Source organism: Nesoenas mayeri (genome assembly GCF_963082525.1).
Source record: "Nesoenas mayeri genome assembly, chromosome: 1".
In the NCBI taxonomy this organism is placed as follows: Eukaryota; Metazoa; Chordata; class Aves; order Columbiformes; family Columbidae; genus Nesoenas; species Nesoenas mayeri.
This window is the reverse complement of record NC_137541.1, coordinates 87,126,804-87,144,951: the sequence shown is the minus strand read 5'-3', so window position 1 is coordinate 87,144,951 and position 18,148 is coordinate 87,126,804. Positions and strand designations below refer to the sequence as shown.

At 43.9% G+C, this 18,148-nt stretch overlaps 1 protein-coding gene across 4 annotated transcripts; it reads right to left on the bottom strand.

The window, feature by feature from the left end:
- Positions 1-886: 886 nt before the first annotated feature.
- Positions 887-16,646, bottom strand: ING4 (inhibitor of growth family member 4). 4 transcript variants are annotated; one of them, XR_013922402.1, is made up of 10 exons: positions 16,581-16,646; positions 4,258-4,329; positions 3,635-3,801; positions 3,338-3,452; positions 2,912-3,020; positions 2,439-2,586; positions 1,986-2,047; positions 1,607-1,780; positions 1,449-1,513; positions 887-1,300 (listed from the first exon to the last, which is right to left on the bottom strand). XR_013922402.1 is itself a non-coding variant. In XM_080348385.1 (8 exons), exons 1-8 carry the CDS (start codon positions 16,615-16,617, stop codon positions 1,741-1,743), a joined length of 750 nt encoding a protein of 249 aa, XP_080204511.1. In that variant the 5' UTR covers positions 16,618-16,646; the 3' UTR covers positions 887-1,740. The 4 variants fall into 4 exon arrangements, 1 of the variants encoding a protein (XP_080204511.1); XR_013922401.1 differs by having other exon boundaries at positions 887-1,513; XR_013922403.1 differs by having other exon boundaries at positions 887-1,513; positions 2,439-2,583; positions 16,581-16,622.
- Positions 16,647-18,148: the final 1,502 nt, after the last annotated feature.

Below are 18,148 nucleotides of genomic sequence, written 5' to 3'. Positions count from 1 at the left end.
GAAGACTAAACACCAGCTTCTGAGGTGATGGCTTTGACAGGGTCCCTGTACAATTAAAAGTTGGGAGTAGCACTGCTTGCCACCTACACAGTCCTCTGAATGGTTTTAATAATGAACCCTGAAAAGAGCTTCGGCTTCATGAGTACAAGAACAAAAACACTCCACTGATCCTCATACAAGTTACCTATGCAAGGAAAACATTCACACACTTCAGGTGAAAAGCTTAAACCCTCCAAAATAGCAGAGAACAAGCAGGAAGAAGAGTCTCAAGCTCATCAATCTCCAGGCTATGCCAATGGAGCAGATAAAGGGGAGCTTCAGTACAGATCATCTCCTCAGTTACCTGCAGACACTACAAAGACAGACAGCAATTGTTTTGGAGCCTAACACATTGTCTTAGTAACAGCAGCTGGCGTTTCTGGCAACTAGGTGATCAGAGGTGAAAGTGAGCCACTGCAGAGCAACTTCTCAGGATACCTGGAACACCTATCCACAGTCTTGGTTTGTCCTGACAGCTTATTTTCTCAGCTGTGCTGCCAAACAGCCATGGTGAGGACTGGCCTTCTATAACCTCCACCTCTGCTCACCTCTGAGGGAAGACAACTGATGAAGTAAATGATCCAACAAAAATGTCAATAAATGTCCACCCTCTTGTGGTGCATGACTGAAGGGGCAGATATTTTTCACAGCCACTAGAAAGCTTAGTAACTGTTTGCAAGTATATTAGGTATATTTTCAGGCCTGACTTAGGCAAAATGTCACTTATTAACGCTGTTCAGGATTGTTGCATGAAAAGCTGTATCACATTAATCATTTAGAATAAAAGCAGAGCAGAGAGAGAAAGACTTAACTAAAGAGACCAATTGCCACAGTTTACTTTGGAGGTGACAGAGAGGTGAATGAAGTATTTGTTTCAATGAACTTTATTTAATTTTGTATTATACAAGTGGGACCTGAATCCCCAAACTTCCCATCATAGACATAATGGAGAAGCTCCACTGCACAAAAGGAAGGGAGAATTTTGGAGCCAGAAGACAAGCTAGATCAAGCCATTTCTCCCGTGTGGTCAGAAATTCTTCCTCCTTCACACAATGTGCTTCCCAGACCAGCAGGATTATCCCAGGAATAAGAGAGACAAAGCTAGCTCTAAACACTCCTCTCTCCTTCTGTTCCTCCTCTCCCCAACAAAAGAGGCTGCTCAATACCAGTAGTGGAATGGTTAAAGATAGGGAGTATATTAGGTTTTCAGTCTCTCAACCAACCCACTAGATTAAGAAGTGGCCTGGTTACTCCCTCTCTCCTGAAAAAGATCCAGAAAAATCAAAGACCTAAAATGCCAAAGACTTACCTCCTTTCCTTCCCCCATCCCATAGCCTTATCCTCTCAGCAGAGAGTAGGCAATGAACTCTGAGGAGGCTGAAGGAAAGCCAAGGAAAATCAGGGGCTACCTGAATCCCTGGGAATCTGGTGGCTACCCTGGTGCCCTCATTCACTCCCTTTGAGGTTCAGAGACCTGTTTGGAATAGTACACAGAGAGGACCTCCCTTAGGGATTCAGAAGCAACCAGGGATATAGAACACACAGGAACCGCTGTGAGGGTACACACCATTCCAGGGATGGCCCAAACCACAAACAGGGCAAGACTCCCCCCAGCCAAGGCCCCAAGGGCTGGGGGAGCTGGGACGAGGCCCTGGCAGGGAAAAGAGAGCTCCTGCAGCAGTACTGAGGGCTCACAGGATTTTACTTCTTCTTCCTCTCCTGGGAACAGCGAGGGCAGAACCTGGTAGAAAGGGAAGCAAAAAGCCAGCATTTACGGCATGATATGAACCTTGAACATACAGTCCCAAAAGACGTATTCCAGGGTCCTGGACAAATCTTTAATTCAGGTTTTCCTTATAAAGAGGTATTCTAACTGTGTCCCTCTGCCATCCAGAACCTCCCCTTTCTAAAGACCAATGGCCCATCCAGGTTGCTTGTTCACTCACCATTTTCCTCTCGGTTTTGTTGTCAGACCCACGCAGGCAAAATGAAACCATTCAATGGAACACTGTTGGGATGGAGAGCAGCTGGTTAAAAGGGCAGTTTTCTTTGAAACCATTGCTTCCCAACATTTGATCACAAACTCCTAAATCCATAGCAGTGATCAAGGAATGAAGATTCACACCCAGCCTATGCACTGTTCACAAGGAGAACTCCCCTCCTCCCTTGCTAAGTGTGGGGGCAAGAAAACAACACGTTGTTTTAAGGAAAACCCTGAAGAAAGATGCACTTTAACAGGCCCTAGGCAAGCCACCCTTCTTCCCTTCCAAACTATTGGAGGTAAGCCCTCTTCTCATCCCTGCTTGCTGTATCAGGCCTCACTCAAGCAGGACAAGACTCTCCATGCAAGACTCTCCCCATTCCCTTCTCTCTCACTTCAATCAAGTGCAGGTTCTTACATCTGGGTTGTCACAGCCAATCATCTCCCCATAGGAGACCTGGTGGCAGAGGCAGTAAGTAGGCTCATTGGGATCCACAGGCATGTCCAATACATCTGAAGGGTGCACATTTCCAAAGGTGACTGAAGGCATTCCATACTCTGTGCTACTGCAGGACAGGAATAAAGTGGGTCAGCAAAATAACTGGCTTTGAGTCCCTTCATGTCTCCCAAGACAATGCCTTTGTTTGCTAGAGACAGCCACTTCTCTTTTTTTAAGCACATACACCCAAATCCACTGAAGTGACCTCCTTTGCCCTTCCCACCCCTGAAAGAATTAAAAGGTCTCCTTCCCCTTGCTTCCTAAGAAGGGCCAGGGGACACACTGTCTGGTCTGGGTGGGGATCAGATCCTTCCCAGGGAAGTCTGGCTAGGCGGTCCTTGGTCTGACTTGCAGTGATGCTCCTCATTCCCACAAATCTCATGAACACTTACGTGCGGACAAGCTTCAGTTTCTTTTGGGCAGTTTTTGGTGCCTCCTCATCAGAGTTCTTCCCTTTAGACCGAGCACGGGCAGCTTTCTTCTCTTTTTGGGCTCGGCCCTCTGGTAAGAAGAGAAAAAGGTGTTGCATCTGCCACCCCATCAAAATAGACACCTGACAGTAACAACCTCTCCAGCGCTAAAATACTCTGGAGTGTATATTGGCTTTGGGCCATACACCCCATCTAAACTTTATCTAGCAGCCTTGAATATGCTCACACAAGAGGGGCCCAGGTCACCACCATCTTTTTACCTGTCCTTCAGATTCCAGCGTAACAGTCTTTGATCTGTACCACTCCAGTGCCTGCCTTCATCCCCACCACTTCCATAGTCACTTGGCTGCTTCCTGTATCAATCTGCAGCCCAGTGGTGGTACTCACTCTTCTTGCCCTTGCTGGAAGAACTGTCATAGTCACTCGACTCTATCTGCTTCTCCTTCAGGTCTGCTTCGAAGCGAGCAAGGTCTGTGTCCAGCCGCCGGATGTGCTTATCAACCTGCAAAGACGATAGCGATCAGGAGTTACCACAAAACAGAGCCCAAAAGGCCAAAGAGGGCTTGTACTAAGAGCTGAGAATCAAGTCTGGGTAGGGTCTAAAAAGGGACATCAGGGCCTTCCAGGTTTGGTGGCTTTAGTACAGTTTTTCATATGATAAGCACCAGAAATTTCCCTTCATACCATCTCGTAGGTCTGCATAGCCAGCTGAACCTTGTCGTCCCCAAACTCCTTGCATTTCCCATAGGCCTCCTGAATTTGCTTGAGAAGCCCCAGTTTTTCCTCTGAAGACAAAGTCCGTGCATTGCTGATATACTCCGTGGCCAACTTATCGATCTCTGACTTGAGGTCTGAAACAAGTTCAGCATTAAATACATAAATACACATACATAGTCACACACTACAGGGCCCTCCATCAAGAGGCTGAAGGATAGAGCAGCTGTACACTTCCTCCCCTGCCCTGAGGATCTCCATGATAAAGGCAAAGGAAAGGCTGGTCAAGCTGCATATGAGACAAGCTGTCTTGTCAATGAAACCATCTCTAATCATAGAGACATTTTGTTTGGAAGAGACCTTTACAATCATAAAGTCCAATGATAACCTAACACTGTCAATAAACCATGTCCCTGAGAACCTCATCTAGGTGTCTTTTAAACACCTCCAGGGATGGTGACTCAACCACTTCCCTGGGCAGCCTGTCCCAATGCCTGACAACCCTTTCAGTGAAGAAATTTTTCCTAATATCCAATCTAAACCTCCCCAGGCACAATGTGAGGCCATTTCCTCTTGTCCTATCTTATCCTTACCTTCTGTCCTCTGATCCAGATCTCGCATGAGCTGGAAGTTTCTCTGTAATTCAAATGGCAGGTTCTCAATACCTGCAGGGAAAGGAAGATACATGGAGAAGTCAGGTTCCTGTGATGCCAACAAAGGAACAAAGCTAACTCGACTGATAACAACACACACACCAGTCCAACCCCCTTTCCTGGTGCACACTGGTGTGCTTGTATTTGTTGTCAACTCCAAAGGAGACAGACTATAAAAATGTTATGTATTTAATCCAGAAGCACAGTTCTATAATGCGTACAGAAAACTGCTGCCATGCAGAAAGGCCTACATTAAGAAAGCAAAAAATGAAAATTTTAGTGAAGTCAGTCATTATAATACAATGTATTCACCCAAGAACTCCATTCAGTAATGAAAAAAAACTAGTACAACAGCTGGTAAATAATGCCATTTAGTTATTTCTATGCAAGGATGTCAAAATTAAAGTTGACAAAATGCTAATTCGCTGAAAAACTAGTCCATTTTAATGCATCCATTTTACATATAGGGGACAGGGAACAGCAGTCCTAACCCTTCTCACATGTTCCTTGTTGTGCTTTTTGAACTGTAATCTCAGTGTGGTCTGTCCAACACCTGGAAGGATGCTACACATTGTGAATAATAAATGCTTGTAGGGCTCTGATGAGCAATGTGAAGTTGATAGTCAATTAATTTTCAATGCACTGTGCTACTCACCCCTCAGGCATCACCAGATGCTCTACTGACAAAGCTGATGAAAAGAATTCTCATTTATCCATGCCTGTCTAATCAAATTGAGATCTAGTGTCATGACATTTACCTGAAGTCCAAGCTTGATTGTTGCCACCTTTATATCTAATATATATATATATATATTTTTTTTTTTTTCCCCAAATTTTTTAAAAAAAAGGTATGGGGAAAAGCTCTTCAGGGACACAACACAAGCATGTCTGCTTCCTGAAACCACTCTCCAACCTGTGGAGAGTATAAATGAAGGTGCGTCCACCCATCACCAAAACTGTCTAATACATCAGTGCCAACAGCTGTCTCATATGTTTCTACAGTAGAGACATTTCCCTGAAAAGCAATCAGCCAGCAGGGAAGGTCTGTATGCAAGAGGCAGGTTTTAACAATTAATTGGGCCATAAAATTAATTCCTATGAGGTGAAAAAAACTGTGGGCCTCATTATGCTCCGATGCTGCTCCTTTAACTTATTTTTTCCCACAAACAGAATATAGTAAGTTACTTACAGAATCTCTGTAAGTAACCAAGCTATTGCTTTGATTTCTCTTGCCACTTGTAATTTAAATACCTGAGAAATGCTCAGATGGTAGGTGTCCTTAAGTACTCAGATACATAATCACACAGCACATTCACATTGCCCCCCTGCATGCAAGAACAGCTAAGAGCGCAAAATCAAATTCTCAAAACATTACTAAGCAGCAAAATTAAGGCTGTCTGCACAGTCCTAAGCTCAATACTTCCATGTTTGTCCAGCATGAGAGACTTCATACAAGGTTCAAACAGCCCACTATCAAATTATACCCCTATGGCTCAAAAAAGCATCTCATAAAACAACGGGGACACAATGTTGAAAAATATCACTGCCTACAATGGGAATTTATGGCAGGAATGAAATCCATCTTAGGAATCTCAAATTCATATATTTTTCCCTCCTGCCATCCCCAGCCTTGTCAACTCCAAACCTTTCAATTTGTACAGCAAATGAAACATGGCCATACTGCAGCACACTACTTTTCATTCCTCTCCAAAGCAACCGCTGCAGAAGACAAGACAGGTATCCTCTAGAGGAAAAGAGTATTTGTTCTTGTACTGCACACAATATGTTGAATTTATACTGAGTTTATCAATCCTGGAAGATCGCAACTTCTAAATTCTTGACTTTGTAGTTAAAAAAAAAAAAAAAAGCAATTTCTTTTTATCTTCTAAAATGGAAAGTCAGTAAAAGCACAAATTCCACCAGGTACAGCCAGTTTTCCCTCAGCAGGTCCAGAAATGTTTTAGATAGTACAAGTACCTGAGCTAGCACAAAAACCAGCAGAATGCAGTTCTCTGGGCAGAAGGACCCCATACAAGGTTATGACTGCTTTTCACAGTGATGTTCTAGCAGCAGGAGAAACTTGGTTTGCTTCTGCCATAGAACCTGAAAGGGACCATGCTCTAGTTTTTACAGCCATTACTGTAAAAATCTGCCACCCCCTGTCACTAACACCAGCACATACCCTCCTCTGGAATGCCTCTGCCTCAGTATGTCCGGTCTCATCTTTTCAGCCCAGGACATCTGTCCCCCCAGAACTCTCTCTTCCCATGGCCCCTTCCCCTTGTTGCCAGCCCCCACAGCCAGGCCGGGGGCTCTCCTGTGTCCCTGCTGCCTCCGCAGGGCTGCCGGCCCAGGCAGAGCGAGAGAGGCTTTGCCAGCCCTGGCAGACGCTCAGCACAGACACAATCAGCAGAGCATTTACCAGCCAAGCAGAAGCAATAGTCTTCCAGGGGCTCATTAGCTGGTCAGGTTTCCACGGGGACTGATGAGACAAACCCCTGTCATTTGAACTCCTTCCCTGCTAAAACCAGGAAAACGATTCCCTAAGACCCCAGCAAAATGTTTCACTCTGCTGATCTATTATTGGACCAATATTCTGTAATTGGTTCATCAATAAACTGAGAGAAAACGAAACAAGTGACAGTATACAGTGACTTTATAATCAGAACTGTTTTTAAGATGCTCTATCTATTTGACTAAAAGTGGAAAGAAGCTGAGTACACCACTACAAATTATTATCCAGAGAGAGCTTGGCAAAAGCAAAGAGCATAAGAAGGTAAAGCTGCACCTAGGAAAGTTTTAACTGAGCAACAAACTATTTGCATGGTATATAGTTTAATCTAACCATGTGGAAGTTTTCTACTATCTGTAGTTTAACTCAAAAACTCTCATCTACTCTTAAAAAAAAAAGTGATGCTCTGCATCACAGAATTTATCACAGTGGCCAGAACACTCGCTGAAACTACTTGGCCTGTGCTGTACTGGCTGTAAGACATCACCACCCCAACAGTCCCATTAAAAAAAAAAAAAAATAATAAAAAAGTAAGATTTAAGTTTCCATTTCCTCATTCCTACTAACACACCACAACTTTCCCTCAGCCTTTCTAAAAACGTTCATGTTATTTATGTAATTTCATTTCCTCCTGAATTTTGTAATTTCATTTCCTCCTGAATTTCTGCTTTTTCTTTTACTACTCCTTCTTCACATGGTAAGATGCACCTAAACTTTTCATGACTACATATTAATACTATATATTGCAAAACACTCAAATAATTCCCAGATTTTGAAATGGATCATAATAAAGGAAAAGCACCCTACAGACGTCCTTGATCACTAGGGGACAGTGAAGGGCAGGAACTCTGTCCCAGACAGGCAACAATCTGACAGTAAAACAGAAAAGCAAGGGTCTCTTTCAGCACAAATGGCAAAGCAATGAGAGGAAGAGGAGAATGGTGAAGATGTACAGTGAAGAAAGTGCTAGCAAGGCCAGCAACTTGGCCCAAAGCCTGGGCTGGCACTAATGCAACCAAGTTCATGTGCACAGACCAACACCGAGCCAGGTGCAGCCCCACCACACCCCACTCACTACTGTCACCGTGTGATCACCCTGCACAACACCGGCACAGGTCTCTCATCGAGTTTTTCCCATCCCTTCCTCTTCTTACCTTGTTTTCATTTCTTATCAGAAGTTAAAAGTCTCTCTACCTACCTTAGTCTTTCCTCAATTCTTATCCCTTCACTACCCTTATGGTTCTTTCATCTCTTTTATTCTCCTCTTTCCTTGTCATTCCTTCCCCCATTCATTCTGCAGCCTGCCATAACCACGCTGTCTTGTCCCTGAAGAACCACATACTCTCACTCTCCAAAAGTCAGAATCCATCACCACCCTCCTTCCCCTCCAGTTATTATTATATTTTTATTTATTTATTTTTAGAAACACATGTGGGGTGTCAAGTGTAGGCAACTGATATTTAAACTTCAGCTACTCAACTCAGATCTTAACTGTGACATAAACACACAGAGAGCAAGCCTACACAACCTGATAACTGTCACTACACTTCGTTATCCCACAGCATGTCTTTTAACTGTGCTGAACAATGGGTTTGTACTGTGAGAATGTCCAAATTCCTAAAAAGAAATCCATCGCAACAAGCACTACACAAATACATGGTGCCTTTCCCGAGACATCCGTTCACCCACTACGTTCAGATGCATGTTTAAATTTATTAAAAAATGTGAAAATACATTTTGAAACATAACCACAGTTGCTTTATTGAAAAGTACAGATTTCAGCAAACACTTTCAACACCACATTGCTGAAGGTAATTTAAAAAGGTCCTGCTTGTGCCAGGGACTCCCACAATGAGAGAGTAAGTTCTTTGCCCCCCAAGACAGGAAATTGGCTGGGATCTTGCGAAGGAAACATGTAGGACTTTTCAGTAGTCTACAATTCTCATAATTCCGTACCATTAAGTATACTGCAAAAAAAAAAAAAAAAGGCTTACAGCAATCTTCAGGAGCTTCCTTCTTTCTCCAATAGGGGGAAGGATGCCTTTTATATCACTCCATCCCTCCTTATAGAGGGTATAACTCTCTTAAACTGCTGCTTCTACTCTGTCTTGTGTTCTCAGTTAATTATTTACCTTCCTATGCAGTTTACTGAAATCGGTACATGAGCATAATACATACCTTTCTCTCTATTCATAGATGGCTCAGCCTTACTGCAATATATGAATCCTAACCTGTAACATTATCCTCCCAATAGCTCTGTAAGGGATAATTCTACTTATACGGGGTACTCAAGTGTATGGTAGATTGACTCAGCCACAGGCACCCAGGAATTCTATGATCAAGACATATACCCCAAACCCCCAGCCAGTGCACTGCACATGAGTCCACTGAGGTGCATCTACTTCAGGTACTATCCAAAGTAACAGGTATCAGTCAGCAACGGCAATCAATGCAACAGCAACAGAAACCTCATAGTCACCCAAAGAGTGGACCCTTTCTCCAGGAGGGAGGGGCTCTTTTTGCCATTTTCTTATTACATTGGTTCAGTGCTACAGCACTCACAGCCAAGACAGTAGGCAATGTTTTTAAGTCTCAGAGAAGGGATCTTCATTGCTGTGTTAAAGATCAACCTTGACTTCAGAAGCTTGGAGGGCTTGGAAGGCTGACATGTCAAATGAGAACTTGCAATCGCCCAGGCATTTCAGCCTATTCCAGATCTCCAAACGCAGGGACTACCACCAAAGGAACTACAGGGCTGTTTGTCAAAATAGTCACATCAGATTTATTGTTAGGTAAGTGCAGAAATGCATAGGAAATGCAGTATGCTCTATCTTGTAAAGCCATCTTGTATCAGCTCTTAAATAACAGTCAACAACAAATTCTAAATAAACTGATCATTAACAATAATAAAAGTATTAGCTTAATGTAGGCTGTGCCAGTAGCTTTCACACAGAAACAAATGATGCCTATGAATCACCAAATTCTCTCCCCTGCATGAGATCTTTTGTAATTTTCCACAGATCATGTGTGCTGCATCACAGATGCAACTAATCCAGTGTCTCAGTAAGGTGAAAGGCATCTTTCAGTACACCAAAACTGTGTTGAATATAGAAATCATTTATTGAGAGATTTGCATATCTGAAGTATGATATGAGAAACTTTGTAAGAAGAGGAAGGTATGCCTACATGCTACATTTGGGAGGGGATAAGAGTAATGATGTTAGGTAAAGCGAGAGATAAAAGAACTGCTGGGGAATTTGGAAAGCAGACAAGGAGTAACAGGACTGGGAAGGAATCAAAGGCTAGCCTACAGCAAATGCTGACATCACACCCATGCCCTGTAAGAGTATTCAGATAACAGTACGCATACCTTCATTTGATGAAGCTATTCAGAGGAATCCAGACAGATGTAGTTATTCTCATAGAACAAACCTATTTTACTGGGTCAGCTAATGTTATCAAGGAAGGAAAAGACATTCCCATGCCAGCTGTAGGAGAAAGACGACGACTTCCAAAAGGGGGTGTGCTGCTTCTGTTGCTCTGTGCTTATGCTGGCATAAATTTTCTAGCATTGACAAGCCCTGAACTGGTCCAACACTATGTGCCTATTGGCACATGTGAACAGAAGGAGCAAAAGAAACTCGATGCCTCCCTTAGCAGTATAAAAAAGGGGAAAAACAAAAAAAATATTACTACACAGCACCATGTTAACTTACCAGCTCAGCGCTACTCATCTAAGACTGCTGTTTCCATCATCCTCTTCACTGAGGCAGATGTGTCCTAGTGTCTGCTCCTGGTGGCCTCCAAAACAACGGAATGAATATCAAGTAGCCATCTGAGTAGACAGGCCAGTGACATACTCAAGCTCACCAAGGTTACTGGCTGTCTGCTGATTATTCTCTCAAGAGTTTAGAGTTCCTCTGAGGTTTGGGGTGGGGAAAGATGGAAATATTTTTTATTGTTTTGTTACTATTCCTTACCAACATTTTATGCTGGCATTTATTGCATAATAGACCAGTTCATCCACATGGAAATTTGAAAGCCCTTCTGGTCTGGCACATACTTCCCAATGGAACAACGTACGCTCCCCATTCAGCAGGGCAAATAAAGTAACAGACTCATCAGTCCAGGCAGGAATATATATGATGGACGCTGATGGCTGGAACTAGCAGGGAAGGTGCCATTGGATTGCTTCAGAAAGCACACACAGAAACATGACCCTTCCATTCACCTCAGCCATCTGAGCAACTGGCCAGACACGACCTCAGAAAAGCATAGGTGGGCGAGCAGGCAGGTCACTCAATAGTAAATTCAGGCACCAGACAGTTGAGGAGATATACACGCCTTGGTTCTGTTGTCATTAAAGACAAACTTGTCCCTAGAGTATAGTTACTTTATTCTGATACCCACTAGGTGGGTGAACAGAGATGCACTGATGGTAGAAAATATATATAGTTTCACATAAGTTCCCTACACTTATGGCACATTCACATATAAACCAAGACTTGTAGAAAACTATTTGGGATTGTTTTCTGAATATATGTACTTCAATATATGTACTTCACAGAAGCACTGTGATCCTCTCAAACATTCCAAACATGAAGAAAACTCAGAGTTTGCATCTCATCCTTTGGAAAATCTGTATTAGTCACCCTTCCTTTCTCCCCCTCAAAGCCTCCGCTACAGTATTTCTAACCCAGTATGAGAGCAAATACTTAGCCAAGCACAGTAATTCAAGTTTGCGCAAGCACAAACTCCTCTAATGAGTCTTCATCCACATTCAATCTTCTCATCACAAAACACTTTCTTCTTCCTTCTTATTCTTCCTCTATTCCTTTCTACCTCTCTAGCTCCTTTGCACCCATAGTTTTCTTCCCCTACTAAAGCTGCACTGTTTTTTTGGTGTGAGGGAAAGTACTTCAGTATCTTGCTTTCTCCCCTCAGAAGCAGGCATAAAATGATTTAGAGACCAGAATGAGGGCAGTATTTGAAGAAATTTAAATCTTTCCATGCTTAACTTCAGGCACTGAAGAGAACCAAGGAATGAGCTGTGCTCAAGGAAGAACAATTGGGAAGAAGGGAACTGGAAGAAGAAACATTCTTCTCCTTCCCCTTCCCCAAATCCTTTGCCTTGGTAGAGTGATTGAAGGGACAGCTTCAGTAGGATGAAGGAAGGTGATCAGAGCAGACAAGGTATGGAGTTCCTTTGTTAGAATGTTGAGCACAGAAAGGATATGCATATTTTTTTGCTGAAAAAACATCTGCTAGGAGCACAATACATTTCAGACAGATATGCTTTGTACTTAGAGCGAGGGCAAGGGCCTGCCTAATCCTAAATCTAAACCCAGTTTCAAATTACAGCAAGGACTTGAAAACTACTGAAATACCAGACCTAAGAAACTGCCAGACACCTTTTACTAAGAGAACCATTGTTAACTTGGCTATTCCACAAAAATCTCCTGGAAAAGTACTTTAGGTGTTCAAAGTAGAGGACTCAAAAACATATGAACTGAAACAACTGAGGCTGCATGCATAGCTTTGTCAGACCACTCATGCATTTTAACATATAGTTTTTAATTACGCAACTGCATGAGATTTTTGTACAAGGCACTTATCTCTCTCAGTGAGCAGTGATTCAAAGTTTTGGTTTATTATCTTTGCTCAATACAGAGTCACGCATACATGACCCAAATCTCAATCTGAAAATTGCCTCAGTAATCAGCTTTCCAAGGCGTTCATTATTGTGACAATAGAATGCTTTTTCACAACACTGCTGCAGAGTAGCCCACTTCCCTTAACAATAAATTGGAAGTCAAGAGATTTACTGAGGCAAAGAGATTAAAGCCAAGAAGGCCAGCTAATTACAAACATACCTCTTAAAATGTCTAAAAATGCTACATAGCCACACTTTTCAGAATTATCTGTTTAAAGCAGACTTCAGTTGCAGCTGTGAGCATTCTGCACATCTGCTCCTCCGACTACAAATTTTCACTCATAATTTGAGGGAGGCACAATAAAAAGTGTGGCCCCCAAAATAAACACAAACCTCAAACTCACTTTGTCAGAGTGGTGTTTAACTCCCTCAAATATGAGGCCACCTTTTCTCTTCCTACAATCTTCACTGAATTCATTATATACCTTCCTTTCTTCAAAGATTGGAAGAGGTCCTACAAATGACTGCCCTCTTTCATCACACACTCCTCATTCATTCCCTGAGCAGATCCAGCCAGTAAACCATGGGAAAGAGAAACTCTTTGGGAGGAAAAAAATTCACCTGAAACCTCTGTCTACATTAGCACTATAATACTAAAAGAACTGACTGGGCCTTTTTTGGTAAAAATACACAGATCATTAGTTAAAATAATTTTTGAAGTGATTAAAATATAACTTGCATTAAATACTCGTAGCATCAGAAATCATCTTGCATAACAAGCTAGAATATGAAAAAACAACAACAACAACCCAAGATATGTAAAAAGTACTTTAAATGGCTACATAAGAATTTAGAATGCATTACAAACAACTATCAGCAGTAGCTGCACCACTCATGCAAATCACACAGGAAGCAGCTTTTGATCCAATAAAAGGAAAGTTAGTCACTGGGAAGCCAGATACAGACAGGAGGAATAGGAATGGAAGGAGCTGGGATAGCAAGAGACAGCCCAACTGCAAACAGATACTTTCCATTAAGTCTTATGCAGGGTAACACATTTAGGAATGAAAAATGTAAGTGACGGATAAAGGATGCTGGACCATATTTCTAAGAAACAGAAACACTGTGTCATACCAATAACATGGTAGATAGTTACCTGAACGTGAGCTCCCAGTTGAAACACAATGGCATACCCAACAGAATGATAAACTGCCTTTAGTTAGTACCATGAAGAAGAGTGGGTACTAAAGGACTGTGTGCATTTTCAGAGAGTCAGAAGTTCAAGGAGGGTCTCATAAGACTAGAATAGGCTTAGAGAAGAACAATACAGCTAATCAGAAAACTGAAAAATATGTTATCACAGGCAATTTTTTTTGTTGTTGTTAAGTTACCAGAAAGAAGGTTAAGGTTTAATAAATTACAATCTACACAGGCAAGAAACTTTTAAGAGGACACTTCAACATGACAGGTAAATGGCACTAGAGGTGCAATGACTAAATACAGGAACTGTGAAAATTAACTACCGACAAATGTCACAAAACTATGACAGCAAGCTAACTAACTGAAGACTGAGATGGATGCTCTTTGACTGGAAGTATTAAAATTCACGTGATGTGCATTTCTGAAAGAAACTCTAGATTAAGCACAACAACTCTCTTACAGTTAGTTAGCAAAGGGGAGCAATGTTGCATATCACAGTATCACAGTATGTTTGGGATTGGAAGGGACCGCAGAAGATCATCTAGTCCAATCCCCCTGCTGGAGCAGGAACGCCTAAGTGAGGTCGCACAGGAACATGTCCAGGTGGGTTTTGAATGTCTCCAGGGAAGGAGACTCCACAACGCCCCTGGGCAGCCTGTTCCTGTGCTCCATCACCCTCACTGAGAAGAAGTTTCTTTTCAAATTTAAGATGAACCTCTTGTGTTCCAGCTTGATCCCATTACCCCTTGTCCTACCACTGTTTGCCACTGAGAAGAGCCTGGCTCCGTCCTCATGGCACTCACCTTTTATATACTTACAGACATTAATAAGGTCCCCCCTTAGCCTCCTCTTCTCCAAACTAAAGAGACCCAGGTCCCTCAGCCGTTCTTCATAAGGGAGATGCTTCCTATGCAGGACACCAGCCAAAATTGAAAAAGGCCTTACGAGCATTAAGAATAGGCAAAAAAGACTAAACTATTGCAGTGAAGATTGCTTTGCTCTTCCTAACATCTTGGTAGACAGATTTTTTAAAGTACTTTTCAATTGTGCACATTACTATTTTTTAAAAAACAAAACACCTCAAAAATGACAGTCTACACCCCCATATTAATATTAGCTTTCAACGAGACAAGATTCTCTACTTCAGTTGCAGGACCACGCATCTCAGCTGACAGAGAAAATAAGAGTTTGTAATTTTCTCTGCAAGCTTGTACTAGAGAGGAACAGAGTAATCTCCAGGGAGTTCCTTGATTTTAGCTCAAAGTTATAATGAGATCTACAAGTGTTTAGCTTTGTTGAGATCGCTTTCAAACCACCATGCCTTTCCACCGCTTCCTTTCTCTCTGACATGGTATCTGCCATACCTTTCCATGCTCAGTGCTGCATCTTTCTCATCTCTGCCTGCCATTTACAAATCCCAGTCTTTCACTTCTTTATCTTCACACTGCAGCTCTTACTTAAATACGCTCGTGCTTTCCCAGTAGGAGAACCCTGCATCCTTCCCACACACTTATTCCTTATCTGTCCGCTTCTTCCTCTTCTTCTCTGGCCCCTGTCCTCCCAACTCCTGGCCATCTTTGCTGCAGTCTCAGTCAACTGCAATCCTCCACAATTGAATGATAAGAGCAAAAAAACGTCTTTGCTCAGCAATGCTTGCTCCTCTTTAACAATGTGCCTCCTCATCCCACTCTTCCTCCTGGCTTTTACATCCTTCTTCCTCACAGCTCCTAGATCAATATACTTGCCTGTTCACTTGCAGCTTCTCTTCAACCTTTCACAGCAAAGCATCACTATCGTTCCTGGACTTTCTTAATTTAATTCAGAAGACATTTCCTAATGACAAAAGGAGCACTGTGGACGCAAGGAATGAGGCCTTTTGTCTCTATACTGACACTTAACTCTGTGCTAAAGGAAACTTAGAGCAGCAAACTTCTGAAGAACCAAGCTCCAGTGTTTCCAAGCATATGGAAACAGATGTCAGGAGATTCACCTTGGCCAGGTACAGTGAAGTAAAACATACACATCCAGTACTACCATGTAACTACAGTTACACACACCACCTCATCAGTACAGTCCCCCTTTCTAGTGCTGACACCAGATCAGAAGGAAAACGTGAAAACAGCATTCATCAAAGAACAGGTTACCAAATCTTAACCCGTTAGTACAATCATTCAAAAACAACTCATTTGATTAGTCTACTGACTATTTTAGGAACATGGGGGAGAAAAAAAACCCAAACATAAAGTCTTATCCCCAAAGGTCTGTGTTTGACAAAGTTATAAGCACCTTAAAGCAGGATGATATCACAGGACAGCTCAGATAACATTATCAACTTTCTTAGCATTTACAGAGCTCCTCTTCGACAGGCAAAGCAAAACTACACTTTTAAAGTGACAGCAAAGGAAGCTTCCGAAACCACATCCCTATAGGTACAAAAGTTATCTTTGGCTTGGTGTTTCCCCCAGAAAAGCCACTGACAGCCAAGCCGCCGCTCCCGAAAGGCGCCTGGAGCGGCACCGGGCTCCTTCCCGCGGGCTCGGCGCGGCAGACTTAAACGGTCGCGGCGGGGCCGAGACCCCGCGGCCGGCCCAGCAGGGCCCTGCCCCACGGCGGAGCTTCAGCCCGTACCGTTCCTAAGCGGCCCGAAGATGCCTCTACGCGTCCGGCAGCGGACGAAGCGCCCCCCGCCCCGCCCCGCCCCAGGGCCCTCACAGCCGGGCCGGGCACAGCCGGGCAATGCTGCCGCCCAGGAGGCTCGGGGCAGGCCGCGGGCGCCCCGGGGACCGGTCAGCCCTTGGGCAGAGCTCGGCCCCCGTGGGGCCCGGCCCCGCCCCGCGGTCCCTCCGTGCCAGGACGGCCCCAGCTGCGGCCCTCGGCCCCGCCCCCGGCAGCGCTTACTATCTAGGTAATGCTCCAGGTACATCCCCGCCGCCATCTTGGGCCCCGCACTCCGGGCGCTTCCGCCGGGAGCCGGCGCCCACCCGCTACACCGGAAACAACGCTGCCCGGCGGCGGAAGCCGCTTCCGCCCGCCTTCCCGCGCGCTTCCGCTCTCGCCGCCATTTTGGGCTCTGCGGGTCTGCCCCGTTCCCGTAGGCACTAAAAGGCGGAAGACGGGGCTCCGCCGGGCGTGCCGGAGGGACGGGGCCTTGCGGGGGCGGCCGGGGCCGCTCCGCTGCTGGTTGTGGAGAGAAGGAGTCTCAGGGAGCGGCGGCGCTGGAGCCCGGGGCTGCCTTGATCCGTCTCCTCTAGGGTAAATACCTGCTGCCCTCATCTCCGCGGCACAAAGAAATGGGCTGGTGCTTTTGGGGGCTGCAGATACATCTCCTGGCTTCGGATAAGGTTGAACAGCCCGGCTGGGCACTCCTGCTGGATAACCGGAGTGAGGAAGTGTTGTGAGGTTGTCACAGCGCTGTGGCTTTCCAGTCAGCGTGTAACTCGCCTGCGATGAACAGCTGCTGCCCTATTACAGACAGACTGTCTCTTCTGCAAAATCATTGTGGTACAGACTCAACATACCTAACACACCAAGAAACCAATTAAATTAAGTTAAAATTGGGACCACGCTCTTCTTTCTCCATCTTGCCAGGCCCCCTTTCATGACCACGCACCACAACTCGTTTCTAGGCGAGAGATCTCGCTGCGGAGCTCAGGAACCTGTTCTGGCCTGTCCTTCGCTCGCCATTGCACATGAGGTGCTGTGGTACTGTGCTAGGTCAAGAGGGCGAGGTCACACATACGATTACAAAGTGACTTAGACAATCTTATTTCTTGTGGTCCCTAAGAGTCTGCAATACTTGGGATTGTTGTTTCAAGAGGTGAGCGTTAATTTAGCATCCTCTACCATTCAGGAGACACTGGGTTTGTTTGGCAGATGTTCTGTTTCATCTGCCTTTCTCCTGCCCACTCTTTTTTTCCTGACTCAGTCATTGCTCAGGACTGCCTGTTGCTAGCTTCTGGCTATAAAAAATGACCAAACTTGTTGCTTCTCTTTCCTCCCAAAGATCTTCCAAAGCACCATGCCTTTATTTATATGGATATAATGGGATTAAGTCTTCCAGAAGCCTACAAAGCAAGACTGAGAGGCTGTTATAAAATGAATTGCAGCTGTTTGAACTATCAACCATCTTGCTGTTACACTATTGTTACTTTAGAGATCCACTGTGTTCTGAAGATGCAGTGTTTTCTAGTCCTATAGTCACTTAAGTTATTCATGTCATATTTTAATTATTCAAAACATTTCCTATTCTTTTCAGTTTCCATGTGAAGCAGCTGGCTTCAGTTAGCTGAATGTTATTGTTAAGCCTCACTTTGGTTTTAAAGTACTTCAAAATTCTTGTATAAATTGCCCCACATTCCTAATTAAGAAGGATGTGGCTATTGAAAAAAAAAAAAAATCTCCTCCCTATACCCTGTCACAGTACTAAATCAGAATCCCCCAAATGCATCCTGCTTGGAGATACCAGG